Source organism: Pygoscelis adeliae, unplaced genomic scaffold (assembly GCF_000699105.1).
Source record: "Pygoscelis adeliae isolate BGI_AS28 unplaced genomic scaffold, ASM69910v1 Scaffold57, whole genome shotgun sequence".
NCBI lineage: Eukaryota > Metazoa > Chordata > Aves > Sphenisciformes > Spheniscidae > Pygoscelis > Pygoscelis adeliae.
In genome coordinates, this window is record NW_008825615.1 from 4,619,632 (window position 1) to 4,637,668 (window position 18,037).

At 39.0% G+C, this 18,037-nt stretch overlaps 1 protein-coding gene across 5 annotated transcripts in view; it reads left to right on the forward strand.

The window, feature by feature from the left end:
• The first annotated feature begins 1,027 nt into the window (after nucleotides 1–1,027).
• Nucleotides 1,028–18,037, forward strand: part of HMGN3 (high mobility group nucleosomal binding domain 3) — a 21,309-nt gene continuing 4,299 nt past the window's right edge. For 3 of the 5 annotated variants that reach the window (XM_009333134.1, XM_009333135.1, XM_009333133.1), the window contains exons 1-4: nucleotides 1,028–1,111; nucleotides 10,924–10,974; nucleotides 17,193–17,222; nucleotides 17,856–17,903. In XM_009333134.1, coding sequence (XP_009331409.1) covers nucleotides 1,076–1,111; nucleotides 10,924–10,974; nucleotides 17,193–17,222; nucleotides 17,856–17,903 — 165 coding nt within the window. In that variant the 5' untranslated portion in view covers nucleotides 1,028–1,075. The remainder of the gene's footprint in view (nucleotides 1,112–10,923; nucleotides 10,975–17,192; nucleotides 17,223–17,855; nucleotides 17,904–18,037) is intronic. The other 2 variants (XR_663990.1, XM_009333132.1) reach the window with 1 other exon arrangement.

Sequence of the window (18,037 nt, forward strand, 5' to 3'; positions counted from 1 at the left end):
TTAAATGCACGTTATTACATGTACTAACTTAGAGATATTAAATTCTACTTACGCTTTTTTGTCTGGACCTACACTCAATTTTCTTTGTGAAATCCTTCTGCGTGTTTGAGTTTGCATTTCTGAAGTGTCACGAATATTCAAAGAGAAATGTTGTTCCTCATCCACTGATAGGGAAATGGGGCACAGAAGTAAATGCTCGAGTTGTTGGAATGGTCCCTTCATCTTGGATTCTCAGGTTAAGATGTCTGTCCTGATTTTTTTTTTATTCCCCCTAATAAACACCTCCTGCACTCTGAGTGGTGCATTTGTTGTTGTAACTTCTCCAAATTTGTCGTCTTGCTTTGTGGTGTGAAACTGAGGAACTTGCAATAGTAACTGGTTCTCTAAAATTTTGTTGGAGCAACTTGTATGTGATCAAACACCAATTAACTAATGAAGCTGAGAGTCCTGCAGATGACAGCTGTTCGCTGTGGCTCTGAATGATCCCGCTGTCGCTGTTAGGTCTGTGGAATGAGGTGTATGTCTTGTGCAAGAGTAGCAGGTGAGTTTGTGTTCATAATGCAGCAGTATGAAGCACACTCAAGTGCTGTCCAGCTCCACTTTATGTCCCTTTCCATGTTTCGATACTTCAGCCGTGTATCAGTCCATGTCATTTCAACATACCAGCATCAATGTAACGTAGTGTTTTTTCTGCTAAGGTTATCTTCATTTTGAAGCTACTTGGCAGGAAAGAAGCTGCAGCGATGCGGGGACTCGCACCTCGCCAACAACTTGTTTCATCACTGGGGTTGGAAGCTCTTGCTCTGTAGCAGAGGCATTCTTCAGTTTATCCTAGAACACAACTAACAGGGCACACTGTTAGCAGTGGGACGTAGAAATGGGGGAGGTTCTGTATTTTATTTCATGCTCTGGAGTTGATTATAGATTAGAAGGGAAAAGGGGTCAGTACCAGATCCAGATCCAGAGGGCTGCTGCCCTCTCCCCACTCCCATTCTGTCCCACTTCTCTCTCCAGACTTTGCTTGAACTCCCCCTGCGTTTCATGCTGACTGCTTCCTCCTTCCTCCCTGTGCTACATGAGGACTAAGAGCAGAAGTCAGGGCTCTGCAAAGGTAGTTTCTCTTTCTGCTTTTCCTGTTAGATCAATCCTATACCATTCAGTAACTACTGGAAAACAGGCTAGGCAACAGCAGAAGACAACCTTCTTTGCGTCTGTGTCACTGAGGTACCCCTGACTTCGACAAACTCCTACCTAACATGCCAGCAGAGTCCTCAGGTGGGCTTCTACCTTCGGCATCCTTTGCAGGGACAGGTAAAACGATTGCTATGCAGAGATGCAACTTAACATTCAGCCAAGGCAAACAGAATAGAGGTGCCAGAGCATCTTAAAAGACTGCGGGAGTCTTCTAATACAAGGGAAAAGGATGTTTTGTCGCTTACCAATTTTAGAAATTGTACTGTTTGTACTAAATTTGTAACTATTGAGAATTTTAAACCTTGATGTATTTAAAGCAATTGAAAACTGTTTAGTTGGCCTACTCCAAGTATCTGTTGACCAGACTGACTCAAAGGATCTACATCTTTCATAGAAAAACTAAGCAGAAAAGATCACATTTTTATCTGCGTATGATACACTTAGATACAATACAGTGTAGCAGTGTTGAGTGGCACTGAAGAAAAAACATGCTTGAGTAATGCTGCTCTGCCATGTTGCAATAAATTATGTTTACAGAGCTATTAAATACATGCAAGAAATATTTGTCCACGTTTTATATTAAAGATACACTTTAAAATAGCTTAGAGCTAATTATATAATTTTAGCTAAGACTGTTTTTTAGAGTTACGGAGATTAAAAGCTCATTGACCAAGGATTTATAGATTAAAATGTTTCTGATCATTTTATACAACTCTGTAAAAATCTGACCCATTTATCAGCAATTGATAACAACGTGTATAAACTTTCTTCTTAGATCACATTGAAATACGGTTGGGCTTAATGAATGGGCAGCCTAAAAATTCTTAGGTTTTCACTGAATTGTCAATTAAAAATCATTCTTCATGCTCCTTGGGCGCATTAAAGCATGATATCTGATGAGGTGTACCCAGTAGTACAATCTACTTTGTAAGTCATCACCTCTGAGTTCAAAACTAACCAGGTGCAGGTAATCTTTATAGACAGAAGTTCAACACGCCAATGGAGGTGATATTATTTTGTATTCTAGAGTATCAATATTGCTAAGTTTAAAAAAATAAAAAAGTCCTGTGTGTAAATGGAATGTAGCAGGTATATGCTATTTAGTTTAAGGCTGCTTTTCTTCTGTCTTACCTGAAAAAAATTCACTTTCTCTGCTGTTTTATATCCAAGCAGTAGCTGTGTATAGGCCTGGTATGTTCCAAGTTATATCCTTGTTGTTTCAGAGAAATTGTATGAAGTTAAATTTTTCTTGACATGATTGTAATATTGTCTTTTTTGTAGAGTGTAAGTAAACCATATCCAGAGATTTCTCTTGGAAATTAGCACTTCGTAGGATCATAATGGCCACCATCTATATTCGGGTCTTCAACTGCACTAAGCTAGCACAGTGATTTATCCCGTGGTCCAGTAGTCAAAAAGGTGTGTTTAGGTGCTGGACTTACATTTCAGGCCACGATCCTCTTAATACTTGTCTACTTAACAGGTTTGAATGTGCTTTAGAAATTTTTTTTTTATCCTGGATCATTTTACTGATCCAATTTAGAGATGCTGTGTAGTGGCACAATGAATGTGTGGTAACCTGTTAGAAGGGAGTAGGGCTGGGAATGAGCAACTGGCTGCATGAAGAAGTAAGATGCTCTTGTACCAATTTTATTGGTGGCAAAATTGGCAGTGTGGGACTTTACAGTTTGGACTTTTGTGGCGTACCTCGGCACAAAGAGTTAAGCTGGTTTATTGGCAGGAATGATTAGGTGGGGAAGAGCAGAACTCTTCTTAGCAGCAGCCAGGCATTAATCAGATGGCAGCCTTAGCCAGCTTTTCTTTGATTGTCCCTAACTTAGAGTGCATAGAGGAGTATTCCTTAATTCATTAGAATAATCAGAACAACTCAGTGGTCAAATTGTGTCCTTGCACCATGGGGCAAGGGGGGCAGGCATTGGGCTTGTTTTTTGTTTGTTGTTTCCCCCTTCCCTCCCCCTAAAAAAAAATTTTTCTTCCCCCCCCCCCCCCCCCCCCCCCCCCCCCCCCCAATGTCTTTGGAAATTACCAATTTTCAATTAATTACTCCTGTAATTTGGAGATACAGCTCCTGTCTTCCTGTAGTAAAGAGTGGGTGTACTTGGTAACAGCGAAAGCTGCAAATATAAAATGCAATGTTCCCTAAGAACATTGGGATCTGTCTGCGCAAAAAAATTGCATATGTTCCCATCAACACTGGCTTTGTTGGGACTGTTGGTTATGTTTGCTTTTCCTACCTAGCTTTCTCTGTTGTCCTAATGCTACCTGAGTTAGCAGTAGCAGACAGTGCTTCCATAGTTGGAAATCAAGTGTCTAACGACACTTTTACCTCTACAGTGTTTTGTTCCTCTTAAGCAGAGTTGAGGAGAGGTGTCGGTGCTCTATTCGTAGTAGAAAAACATCCTTTATCTCTGCTGCATCCTTTCTTCCTTATCCCACCTGCACCCTCTTGGAGACATTTTACTTTTTTTCTTCTCTTGAAACTGCATTTAGGTTGTCTATGAAGCTCTCCATTCTGGCTGATGTAGTAGAGCAATACTCCTGTTACCCCAGCTGGAATTATTACCGGGACGTAAGAGGTCGTCCTGTCTAAGGCATTGTACCAGTTGTGCCTTTGGTACCTACCTCTTACTTGTGGACCTGCTATCATCATCTTGGAGGTTTGATGTTCTGTGGCACCAGTTAGTTGAAAAAACAACAAAAAAGGTTCTTTTCTAGATTATTGTGGTTTTATCACAATTATGTCCTCTGGGAGGGGAGGATTATACACTTTTTTCAGTCATTCAGAGTACTTTTCTTTGTCAGAGGTGGCTATTTTCAGGAATCGGTTTTTAGTGAAAGTAGTTGTCTAAATTTAATCTCTATCTTTAAGTAGATAATTTTTTTTTTCATATATTTTTCAGAAGTACTTTGTGCTAGTTTTGCTTTGCAGATCTGATAAGTTCTATTTAGATACAGATTTCAGAACCTAATCTTCAAGGTTCTAAAAACTCTGGCTCTGTATGTAGACTTGCATGAGTCGGTCAGCTTCATCTCACTTGCAGAACTGGCATCAGCTTTGAAAGGTCAGAGGAAATAATATTATTAGGGATTGGATTTCATCCATCATATTCTTTGAATCTGCCTTTTTATTTTACGGTGGCAGTAAAATGGTTAAGCAAATACTGACACAAGAATTTACTTACTATCTAGCTGAATTATCACGTTTGGTGTTCAGGGGAAACTGAACAATTTCAAATGCACTGTGCTCACTGCTCCCATGGCTGATCTGTATTTTTCAAAATGCAGCTCATTACTTCACTGTCTGAAAAAGGAACTGTCTGTCTAATTTTAAATTACAATGCTGTTTTTCTTTTTTTTAAAATCTGAGCCTCTAGAAACTGCTCTTACTTCTTCATTCTGCTATAGGTAGAAGATGTCATATTCAAAAAACTGGCTACAGGGAAGGCAAACTTGGAAGGAAAAATAAAAGCCAAACCAGTTGTGAGACTTCTAAAATGTCCCATCGAATTTAAATGTGTTTTAAATTATATTGGTCAATCTTTGACCTCTTTTCAGTGGGAATAGCAAAACCTCAATCTACAATGAAGGAATTTCCTCTTTTGGAAAAGCATTTATTCTGGCTGGTTTTGCATATCTAGAAATACCCCAGGCCTAACTTGGTTTCTGTCTCTTCTGTCTTGTCTGGAAGAGCATAAAGCTCACAGACATTACCTGTTAAGAATTAAGGAATTTAATAAAATGCATTTTCTGAACCTACTGATTTTGTTGATAACCAGGCTGTTTGTATTCTTATTTTCTCATATATTCTATGAAAATGCAATGCATGTTAACCAGTCACTCTGTTTGGCTTGAATCTCTAAGCAAGAATGGAGACTTTGATCAGGAAATGTTTTCCCTGATTTTTTTCCCCTAATTGCTTATTAATACCAGGGGATATTAATGGTCGTCTTTATATTTAAACTTTTAAATACTGTTTGTCTTTTCAGAACTTATGATCTTGACATTCTTCCCCAAAGAATTAGAAAATTAAATATTCTGCTCTTAATAGATGTAAGATGGAGGGATTTAAATTCTAAAAATGACATTGTATAATATTTCATTGTAATACTTCTAAACAGAAAAGATTATAATATTATATACTTAAAGAATAAATATTTAAACACGTTTTTTGTTGTTGGGGTTTTTTTAGTGAAGAATATATGTAGATGTATGTATGGTATATTTAAAAAAAAACAAACCACCCTTGGATTTTTTTGGAAGAGAGCAAGACAGATACCATTTTGGATAGGTATTTAAAAAATCCAGCCAGTAACCAGATTTATGCTGTACTTCACTCATGGTTCTGGCAGAATTACTTGTTCTTTAAATTAGTGGCATGCATTCGCTCCCCCCCCCCGCCCTTTTAGGATCAGGCTCTTGGTAGAAAAAAGAAATGAAGGGGTGTAGTAAGAAGAATACCTGATCTCTTAAAGCATTTATTAGGGAGAATTAATTTTACTTGCAAAGTTAATTCACATTGGCTTGGCAGTGAGCACTGTTTTATCTAAGAACATCTAAGAACTAGCTATAAACAAAGGTTAATGGTAAGATGCTGGGGGAGCTAAATGAGGAAACAATGGTTAGAAGGGTGTTGCAGGAGTTGGTTGGTGTTAAATTAGTCAACACATAGTCTTCATTAATCTAAAACAAGAAATAAACAGCATTTTAATTACATTTATGAACTGGCACAAAAATTCAGAGCTGCTCTGAAGACAGTTAATTAGAAGATCTAGCATGTATGGGGAAACAATTCATTGAATTCGATTTAGTCTAATGCAGAATTCTACTCACTGGGAAATGAGGGGAGGAAAAATTTTAGGAAAATAATGCAGTAAACCCTGAAAAAGGCTTGGGGCTCAATACATCTTCTTTTCTTGCACTGTGGTTTTGTTGCAAGCTTTTATCATATTTTGGTTGGTGAAAAAAGTTGTTGGAGGAATGACCAAAGCATTACATCATGGAAATTGCAGCTAGAACAGCGAGCTAGGAAAGTATCTACAGGCAAATCCCATTGCAGGCAGCATATTGAGATGTGGCTGAACAAAACAGTTTGCAAAGAAGGGAGGAAACACTATAGAGAGTACTCAAGTGTTAGGACAGTGAAGGCTTTCCGCCTTTAACTTCTTAATGTGGTAGTTTCAATTAAATTGGCATCTGCTTTTTCGTTTTTTTTTTCACGTGGGTATGAAAGGACTCATTTCTGTCCCATCAGAGCCAAGGTGTTGAGTTTCGGCTAGTAATAAGATCCTTCAGAGAATAATGATCTATTTCATTTTATAAGCAACCTTCTGTACTGACTTACTTCTCACGTACTTGTATTCTCATTCTTCGTGCTTTTTAATGTACTCCTTTATAATAGTACAATCTATTCATTTAAGTACAAACAAAATATTTATCCCAAAGCTGGTCGCTGCAAGTTCAAACATGTACCTTTGGATCTCAAATAGACATCAATAACTTCACTACTTTGTAACTGTACTGTCATTACATCCTGCTTATATTGCAGGGTTTTGATTAGAAAAATTGAAGCTTTTTGTTTCTTTTGTGGTGCATCTCTACCAAGTAACCCAGCCTTAAGAACAATAAAAAAAGGAAATTTGCCCGTATGTTCTATTAAATGTTTCCTTAAAACAGTTATCTAGTTTTCTGGTTTCAGCTTAACAATTCTGTAATGGTGGTGTCACTGAAGATACCGCAGTATTGTCCTGGTGCATGGAAACACTGGTTCTTACGTATACTTCACAGCTGGTAAAGTGCAAGAACTGTATATATAAACAACCTCAATTTTAATATTTTGATTTTTTTTTTAATGTTCTCTATCATCTATTAATATTCCTTTGTTTTTTCCAGTCCTCTCAAAAGAATTTTCTAGGTTGTCCTTAAAGAGGTGCGGGGAAAAAGCAAATAAATAAAAAAGCAGATTGCTGATAGACACAGGGAATCTTCCATGCAGCCTTCCAGGTTAATCTTGTGATGTAAAAGTTATGCAGCTGTGACAGATCTTACAAAGCTTAGCTGCGGCTTAATTTACAATCTTATTGCCAATATGTAGTGCTAATTGAGGTATGACACAATGTGTGGTCATCTGAACCTAAAACTTGCTATTAGTTTAAATGTCAAAAGCATATTTAGAGTTAGCCAGTCAGCTTCTTTCCTTCTGTGTACCTCTGTGATTGGGGGGAAAAAAAAATCACTATCACCTGTGTCCTTATTTGCTTTTTTGTTTTATCTGTCTTGTCTCTTGTAGGCATCCATACAGTATCAGGCACAGCAGGCCTATAGGGACTACTTTTTGAGTATAATACAGGCATATGATGGAGTACAGCTGGAGAATTACTGAGGTTGGAGTACTGCCCTTGTCAAGTAATTCAGCGCTTGCATTCGTCTTTGATTTTGCTGCACAAAACTTGCAGTGTGGACAGTCCCACTGCTGACTAGTTTACGATGTAAGACACAGTATCCAGGGTGCATTTGAATGTGACTGGGGCGTCATGTGAAATATGGTGAGCCATAGCATTACGTCATGTGGAAAAATGTGCCAAGGGGATGGGTTACTTAGTATGTTTGGTTGCTTTGAAGCCAGAGTTCCTTCAGTAGTTTGTCACCAGGACAAAAGATGGGGGAAGGGTTCCTGTGGAAGAGCTAGGGACAAGGACTTTAAGGTTTTGGTGGTATCTACATAAAAGTCCTGTGACTTCCAGATGCTAGTGCAGACAGTCACTGCGTGTGGTATGCCAAGTTCTTTGGGAACTATGCTTGGCTCAAATCCATTCCTGTACAAATCTCTGGTCCCTAGGGAGAGGGGACAGTACTGCAAAAACTAGCATGAAGATCCACATCAGCTGGGACTCACTGGGATGTCTAAGCAGGACTCACAGATGGGAAAATAAGTTTCTGTTCCTCTTTTAACAAATATACTGTAGCCATATCTGACATACTTTTTTTTTTTTTTTGGTGTGTCTATCAGCTTAAAAGGGTCCCAGGCAGCTTGCAACTGCCCCATGCCACTTCATTCTTGTCTGTTTTACTGGCTCAATTGTTTGTGCAGCTGTGCAGTAAAATGATTCTGCTGGAGCAGGGAAGACTATATATTTATAATTTATACATATATTTATAATATTTGTAAATTTGTTTAAGCAGCATGCTATTTTTCAGCTGGATCAATTACCTTACTCATGACATGGCCTCCCACACAGCTCTGCCAGCATACTGGGGAGCCAAGGCCCTGGAAGGACGAGCGAAGCCTCCAAACGCCTGGACTTGTAGTGATTGCAGAGAGGAGGGAGCAGGTCTGAAATGGAAATGAGAGCGTGTCAGAACCCCTTGCTGCTTATTCACACCTCTGAGATTATTACTGCGCATGGAGAAAGTTATGTGGCCTTCAGAATTGCTGTTGGATTTTCTAACTTGAGAGGGAATGCTGGGCTAATTAGCTAACCTAATTGAAGTATGTTGTGTAATATATCATAGTGGTATACAGTGGTTGTGGTTGCGTTAAGAGTATTTTAATATTTTTCTTCCCCCCTGTGGTTAGCTTCATGAGCAGTTTTTAAAATCTGTTGTCAAGCAGTAATACTGGCATCTAAAATCAGGCTGCCTTGTCTATCAGAAATGTAGGAGACTCGTCTTTCATTAGCGCTAAAGAGAATGGGGTAAATTACTGTGTGTTAACTGCAGTATTTCAGGGTGAGAGTTTGCTCTTGGGCAATTACTGCAAGGCTGTTGGCATGTGGCAGTGCCATCTTGTGATGATTTAGCCCTGTTTCAAAGCTCTGTGGTTCCTAAAAGTGAAGCAGGGTAAAACAAGCCCGATTGTGGAGTGTCAGTCAGCTTCATTTAGTTTATGGTGAGTTTTTTAGCCTGGCTTCCGATGGAAATGAATCATGCCGTCTTTCTGACCCTATCCCTGTAAATCTTGAGCCTCTTGGCCACTATGAGGAAAAGACTACAAAATCTGGGAGAACTTCCATGTAAACAGGTGCCCAGGACAGGAAGGATGCTATTTGAGGTCCCTCCCAGGGAAAGGGTGGGGTGCGAGTTTGTTAGACTTGAGAAAATTCATATAGGAGAAACAGATGTTATGAATTCATGGACTACAGAAAAGCTATACCCAGAGCTTGTACCGTATCGTGAGCTGAAGAGGGAAGTTGTAGGAAACAAGACTTCGTTACTGACAGTGATCATGGAACTACTTGTTTTTGTCCTCCTTACGGCTTTTGATGCTCCCAGCATCACACCATCAAGCTGTAGCAACTCTTCAGTAACCAAACCGAAAGGCTTTTAGGAATGCAAACCTGAAACAATCCTGCAGGTGGCTGGTGAGGCTGCAGTAGCGTAGGGAGCAGTCAGGCTCCATTTTGGATGCCTGACTCTGTTGCTATTCTGAGTTGCTCTACGCTGCGCAGTGCTGCTTAACTTCCTGCTGTTTGCTAGCTACTTAGAAGATCAGTCCTCGGCTTTTTTTAAACCAGCTGCTTTTGTGGCATGCTTGCTTTCTGTCAGGAGAGCGCACAGTAACAAAGCCACATTTTATTCTCTGGTGGGGGGTGTCTTTCTGTAAGTATGTTAGAGCCCAATAACAGGAGAAGGCGGTGGTCAACTGCTGCAAACTAGCCAGTCTTTTTCTCTGCTTTAAACCATAACTGTATAACTCCGAGACAATTCCGTGTCAAAATCTGCGGGGGGGCTTGGGTTAGGATTGAAATGGAAAGGCAAAGGAAAAGATAACTAGCCTGCTCCTTTACTGATTGAAAAACAAAACAGCAACCAAATTGCCTTCTCTGCCTGTTAAATGCCTTTTTGAAACACATGCCATTCTTGTAGTTCTCCTCTAACTGCTGCTGTTCACTGTTTTTCCATGAATCGCTTGCTCCTAGGTGGAAACCCAGTCATTTGCAAAATGTGAAGTAATATGTCTTGAGTTGTAAACAAAAGACAGAAGCTTGATTTTTTTTTTTTAATCCCCCCACCCCCCTGTGGTTTAACTAACGTTTCTCTAGTACCTCTGGAAGATGAGCATTAGAATGGTCAGGTTGATACTTTGTTCTTGTAAAGAAACATGTTTGTCCCTAGTTTTCCTGTCAATGTCTTGGTGTTTTACTGATTTTTACTGTTCTGATGGAGGAGATGAGGGAAAGATACTGTTAAAGCTTCCAGCTGAGCGAGCCTGGGGCACAAAAGGAGTAAATGAGGTAAAGAAATCACTCATTTCGGTAATGCTGTGGTTTTTTTGGTTCATCTTAGCACATCTCATTACTAGTAAAGTTCATGTTTGGGAAGAAATGTGTTAAATTTCTCAGGGATTTCAAAAGCCTTAGCAGAGCAAACCTCAGATTTCCAGTTCATACTGTTGTGCTACCAACTGCTGATTAGATGGAGCTCCCACTGGAGCCTGTGGATGCTTTAGTTAATTGGCTAGAGGGACCACTGAGGGATGCTGTGTGATATGATATGTATGTACCTGGTCATGATCAGTCCTTGTGTTCTTGCTTGGAAAATCTAGAATGGCTTTGGTACAATGCTGCTTGTAAATACTAATATAAATTTGCCAGGCTTCTTTAAGTTGCTGCAATGTATAGAAAGAAGAATCTTCACTGTAATCTTTGTTTAGCTGTTGCCTGGATGCTTTTAACTCTGTAATAAAAACACTGACTTAATATTTTCTTTCAGTCTCCAGAGGGTGCTGAAGGCAAGGATGCAGCAAAAGTAACTAAACAAGAGGCAAGTATATTTTTTTTTAAATTTATTTTGGCATGTAACTATTTAACTGGAGATCTGCAGTCTTGCATATCAGAAGACTATGCATTGCTCTGGCACTTGTAGTGAGGTGTTTTCAGTGGGAATAATGACAGTAAACCACATTTGTGGCTTATCTGGCATAATTTGGTTTTGGTGCACTGAGGATTCATACAACTTATTAGTACACAAAAAAAATTTCAGAAACACTTAGGGCTTTGATAGACAAGCTCTGGTGGATCTTGTGGCAACAGTGTGGGATGTTAGTGCCTGGAACTGTTGCTTTGTCTCTAGCGGGTTGGCAGAAGAGGGTTAATGCACACACCTCAGCCAGTCTACTTCAAAACTATTCTTAGCTTAAGTGACTGATGGAAGGTTGTCTTGAATTAAGATGCCAGGTTCTAAACTGGAGCAGCTGACACATTTGTGTGTTTTCTTTGTCTGAATTTGTTTTAAGGGCACAGTAACTTCTGTTAGTGAATGCAAGGAGACAGCTGGTGATACCTTGACCTCTACAGTAAAGTTTGCTAGTTTGTCTGTCACAGCCCTTAATATGAATTTAAAAAACAGGTAGAGAATTATGAGGATTCATTTTCTTAGGTTGTCATCTTTTGTGGCAGACAAAGTTAAATCAGGAGCTTGAAAAGAATGGTTGAATATTCAAATGAATTAACAATTAATTGCTCTTCTTTTAAATCTTTGAGCATATTTGAACAGGAAAAATAGTCTAATGATGTTGTACACTTTCTGCATTGAGAAGTTGGTTGTTGCTCAGTCTGGTAGTAAAAGATGGTACAGTGGAAATGTCAAAATATTTCAAACAATAGTAAAGTTTACAATAAGCTCCTGAAAAAAAACAGGTAGAGTAAAAAGGAGGTCTGAGAGGAATAGATTTTGATACCTCAGTATTTTTCTATGGAATTTCCTAGAAGACAAATTGGGTTTTTTTCCGTAAAGTATGAAAAGGCTGACTAAATCATAGTAAAAATATAATTTCCTTTGCTCTGAATGAATGTTCTTCTCTGTCCAAGTTTAAATAGTATTTCTTCAAGAGCTAGAAAAGTAAAAGTTCCTTCCCCTAAAAATTTGAGACCTGATTGCTAGAATAAAGAAGAAAGACCAGAAAGTTCAGAGAAATACACAGGCTCTCTGGAGAGAGCCCGCTGACTCTGAAATATGAGAGCTGTTAGAGTAGTCTTCAGTCAAGGTGACATAATAGTGGCGGCTGATGCTACAGAAAAAAAAAGGGGGGGAAAAAAAAAACAAACAAATTAAGGTACTCTCAGTAGATACACCTGTAGTGCTCAGTGTGTGATTGAAGAAAATAGTTGTAGGATTAAATTAGAAACTGTGGGAGCTCTTGGAATAGGCAGAACTTATGTAGGAAGGCTGGCTTCAGTCTGAACCAAAACAGACCTATGTGGATGGCACTGAGGAGATCTTCTGAACTATTTTAAACTAAACATCTGAGGGAAGACTGGCAAGTTCTTGAGAGCACATGGGGCGAAGTCAGAGCTCCCTATCAGGCAGAGAACAGGGACGAGCACAGAAGCCATAAAAGTTTGCATCTGCAAAGGTAAAGAGCAGTCTTAAGAAATAAGGCCCTGTTTAATTCATGCTAATGAAAACAGGCAGTCAAGCCAAAACACAAAAGCTGCAAATCTAAATCCTGGGCAACTTGGACTATCTGGTTTTAAATGAGGACATTGATACAATGGGCAACTCAGACACTTGTTGGGACACTGTGACACCAAGGTACAAATTATACAGGGTTGAGAGCTAAGTTGCATTAGTGGTCGAATGGCTTTCTATTACGTGTCTTTAATATTTCTCTAGAATAATTGTATCAATAAGTACAGCAGACTCCTTTACGGATTGCCAAGCCATGTGTAAATGGGAGGTGTATAGTGTAGAAATTGTGCCAGGTATCATCTGACCACAATAAAAAAAGTGGCAATGGGATGTTAAGGGAGATCAGAGAGGCTCTGAGGATTGAAATAGTGTTGATGGAGATTTCAGTTACCTTTCAGAGATTTGGTAAAAGGCATGGGATGGCATTACAAAGACAAAAAAGTTAAAACTGTAAATTCTTGCTTCCTGGAGGAACAAATCAAAGGATCAATAAAAGCATAATCAGCTCTTTATTTGGCCCTCAGTAGTATGTAGGAGCTAGTTAAAAAGACAGTTGTCAGAGAACTGTTCTGTGATTGTGACCATAATCTATTCAGATTCATCATCCTTGCAGGAATTTAAGTGCAAATAAAGTCCACTATGGTAATGTTTGATATCGAGAAAGGGAATTTTATTAAAAATGAGAGCCTATTAAAAGGGGCAGCTAAAAAGTTTAATGGTTTCAGGTGGCAGAGAGACTTTGTGGTACACCATGCTAGAGGCTTGCAGAAATGCATATTATTTTTCAAAAGCCCCCACTCCTCCCCCCCCAAAAAAAAACCAGAATAGCTTAATAGCAAAATAAGGGAGATTTATTATTCTTGAAAGGTGTTTTTTGTATTGATGGAAAATAATGAGGAAAGGAGCAAACCCTCCAGCATGACAAATGTGAAACTGAAAAACAGTAATGAAACTCCTGCTATGGAGAATTGTTACGGAGGTTCTCACAGTGGAGCCTGTTCTCACAGGTGTAGTGTCTGGAGGACATTCTTAAATGGAGTGCGAGCGAGAACTAGACAGTATTCACCAGCAATTGCCAAACTGTTAAGTGCAGTATGTAATTTACTGCTTGCATTGGCCTCAGTACCAGAGTAACTGAAGATGATGAAATGCTCCCAGGACTTTAGATAAGGGATTCTGGAAAATAAAGTCTAACTTGCAAAAGTAGTTTAAAATAAAAAGTATATGTGGACAAATGTATAATGGGAGAGTCGACATGGATTTTGCAGAGAGAAGTCATGCTTCAGGCAGTTGAGTTCTTTGTAGAAGTCAACAGGTATTAAGGATGATAGCATGCCAATTGACATAGTTTACTTGCATGTAAAGAACACTTTTTGATAAGGCTCCCAGGCAAGTTCTTAAAGAAACTAAGCTAGAATGGATTAAAGGGACGATCTTCCTAAGAACTTGTAACAGATAAAGATATGACAAGAGAGTAGGGAAGAAGTAGTTAATTTTCATAATGGAGGAGAATTCAGTGGAGTATTGGAAGGATTGATACGGGGAGACCTTATCACCACATTCCAGTATTTAAAGGGTGGCTACAAAAAAAGATGGAGACTCCCTTTTTACAAGGAGTCACATGGAAAAGACGAGGGGTAATGGGTACAAGTTACTCCCGGGGAGATTCCAATTGGACACAAGAGGAAAACTTTTCACAATGAGAACAATCAGCCATTGGAATAATCTCCTCAGGGAAGTGGTGGATTCCCCAACATTGGACTTTTTTCAAGATTCGGCTGGACAGGGTGCTGGGCCATCTTGTCTAGACCATCTTTTTGCCAAGAAAGTTTGGACCAGATGATCCTTGAGGTCCCTTCCAACCTGGTATTCCATGATTCTGTGACTTGTGTTTGGGCTTGTGCTGCTGAATATATTCATTAATGATCTAGGAGAAGAGGTACTGGAGAAATGACAAAGTTTGCTAAGTTTACAAAAAATTATCAGGGTAGTCAGAAGTGAGAGAGACTGAGAAGGCTGTTATGTCACTGATAACTAGGTTATAAAATATCAATAGAAATTCAATATGGAGAAATGCAAATTAATACGAGGGGAGGGGAAGACAGTGATGGTCAGCAAATCAGCTGTTAATCAGGGAGAGATTGTGAAATCACAGTGAATAGTTACTAGAAAATGTCAGTTCTTCTAAACAAAAGGAAACTAGAATATAGGAAAAAAATACTAGAGGACGGAGTGTGAAACATCACTGTATCACAAGATTAATTTGTTGTGCTCCCAGATGTGAGACTACCAAATGAAGTTCTCCTGACTCTTTCTTAAAAAGGCCACGATAGAATGAAAAGGATACGAAGTGTAGTGGGACAGACAGAGGATGCAGAGCAGCTTTAAACAAACAAACAAAAAAACCCCCCAGATTTTCTAGGATTCTTGACTTTGTTATATAACAGAGGCGTGATAAAATCATAAGTAACACAGAGAAAGGCAGTTAGGGAAGTATTACTCATATAACCCAAAAACAAGAGGAGTCTAGTGGCAAGAGGCAAGAAGTTTAAAGGAAACACAACAGAGGAGGAAGGTTTTGCTTTTACTTTTCCACATAGTGCGTAATTGTATTATGGAACTCATTGCCATAGGATGTTATGGAAACTGAAAGTGTAAACGGGTTCACTAGGTTATTAGACAAATTTATGGAGAAAATGACCCTTGGGGACTATTAAACACATGATGTGGATATAATATCCAGGTTGGAAAGTTTGCAACTGTAGATTGCCAGAAGCTGGCACAGCAGGAGAGTGCAAAGTGTTGTTCTGCGTCTGCTCCGTTTCATAGACTCGTTCCGTAGGTGTCAAATAGACTCTTGGGCGAGCTGCTAGTTCCTGGCTTAGTACAGCTGTTTGGAGGGGGACAGGGGTTCCAAAAGCACATTAAAATTTGACCTTTGCTGACTTGACTGCAGTTCCCTCCTTATAATCAGATAACAGAAAATACATACAAACTCTGAATGAGAATTACAGTTACTTACCTGTCAGGAATTTTTAAAGAACTGAGGGTTTATGCTGACTTTCTTATGGCGATACAAGGCCTTCTATGAAACCAATCATGGAACAGGAACAGTTGGGGAATATGAGAGAGAATTATAATCTATCTAAACCAACATGCTATTCTTTAAAAAGTAGATGCTAACATAACATTCCAGTGCCCAAATGCTGAGGGATCATCAGTTAAGAAAACAGATTTGTAAAAGAAGATGCCTTGAACTAGGAGTTCTTTGATTACCTGACAAAGTGAAATGTTTTATTTAACCCATTGTAAAATAGTGCTAAGCTGCTTAACAAGCAGTCGATATTCTAAATTGCCAAGAAGAGAGCGGTTTACTTTTGTTTGTTAATGATGCATAAATATTTGATAGCTGAAAATATCTTTAGGTGTTTTTTGACAAGACTTCTATTCTGCTGGACGCAGATCTGAACCATTCACTACTGCTTTCCACTAAGAATACCTAAATGGCTCCAATGAATACAAATTACTGCATTCTTCAGATATTAACAGCAGCTTTTTCCTGTTGCAAGATATGTGGAGCCATGTTTTTTCAGGTCAACTTAAATGCTTAATAAGTGATTAAGAAGATATTTTGGTTCGTTTTTTAAGCTGTGTTACATTGGATATTTGTTGCAGTTGAGTTGTCCCTTTATTTGGCTACAAGTGTGATTCCACTTTTATGACATGGACCAAACTTTAACTCTGATAACCATCCTGTGTAACTGGATCATGGGTTCATCTGTTTTAATGAATACAAAAATATAGTGAACAAACTAATGAGCTTACAACTAAGACTTAACCCATCTTCAGTAATGAATTTATGACAAAGTACAGAGTGAAATAATTTAATAAGGAAGGTGTGTTGAAGTGATAAAGAAAGGTGGAGGAAAGCAGAATATCTGACTTTCTTATTTCCTTTTGAGAATTGTGTTTAAATAGAAGAAATAATTTCTCCCTCTCATCCTGCAGCTGTCTTTCTGCACCTGGGCTCTCAGATTGAGCGTGTGGGGAACTGACGAAGTAGAAGGACTTAGTTTCATGTTTTGAAATTTTAGCACTCTGATATCCTCTAGGGAAGGATGTTAGCTTTATTCTGCTCTTAATCACACAGTATTTTTACCCGCTATTACAAGTAGCATCTGCTAGATTATAGAAACATCATTCTAAGTATTTATGAGAAAGGTTCAGTGTCCTGTGCACAGGTAGACAAGCTTGCTGTATTTGTGAACCTTTCATAGAGCATCAAGGGACTCGGAAGTACTTGTAAAATAAGGGGGGCAGGAAGTGTTTAACCATATGGAGATTTAGACGTTATAATTCCTGAACAATTTTTATTACTAATTTTCACATCACTTTGTCCCTTCAAAATTTTGATCGTCCATGATGAGGAAGATGTGAATTGTGTTTGGCTCTAGAGACGTGTTTTGGTAGGGGCACATTTTATGCTGTCACCATGAAATGACTGATACTATGTTGCTTTGGATACTGTTTGCTGTAAGCCTATAAAAATGTTTTCTCCTTTTTTTCTGTAGCCCACAAGACGATCAGCAAGATTGTCAGCTGTAAGTATGTATAACACCTCTTGGTATATACTTTTCTAGGCACATATGGTTTCTCAGACCAAACAGGTTTGTTATGTTTTGCTTGATTCAATTTTTATTCTTGCTGAGGGATATTTAAGCACTCTAGAGCTAAAGTTATCTGTGTTTTCTTGGTTTCAGGTTTCAGGTTGTTCTGACAAAAGATGTATTTCCCCACCTCAGTGCAACACTGTCTGTTATGTGCAGTATTGACTTCGCACCGTTTTGCAGGCTGATGTTAGTTGTGGAAATGCAACTACTTCTCTGGGAAGGAGAAAGAGCTGTCCTTCAAGGACTCCATTTGATGCCACTACTAGTATTTGGTTTTAGTTCCTCTTCTCTGTTAGAACGTATCTGACTTTTTTTTTTTAATAGTTACTACTAATCTCCACGTTTTACTCTTAGAATGACCCCCAAATTGCTTTGACTCCTAGATGAGTGAGATAATGAAAATGGGTGTGTACAGTGATGAGGTGCATTTGTGCATTAAGGTTTTTCAGTCTTTTTCTAGATGCATACTAACGAGCAGGAAGTAAGGGGAGGTGTGGGGTGGAGGTGGCTGGCTGGCTTCTGGTAGTATGTCTAACGCACCGTTCAACTAAAAATGTTTTATAGAAACCTGCTCCACCAAAACCTGAGCCCAAACCAAGGAAAACCACGAAGGTAAATACTCTTCTTGTTAGTTGCTATCATTGTAGCCAATAGTAAGCAAGTATACTCCTTCTTTGCATTGCAAACAGTTCAGTTCACTGCATTTTTGTGAGGCATCAGCTCCCCTGCTGCTGCCGCCCCCTCCC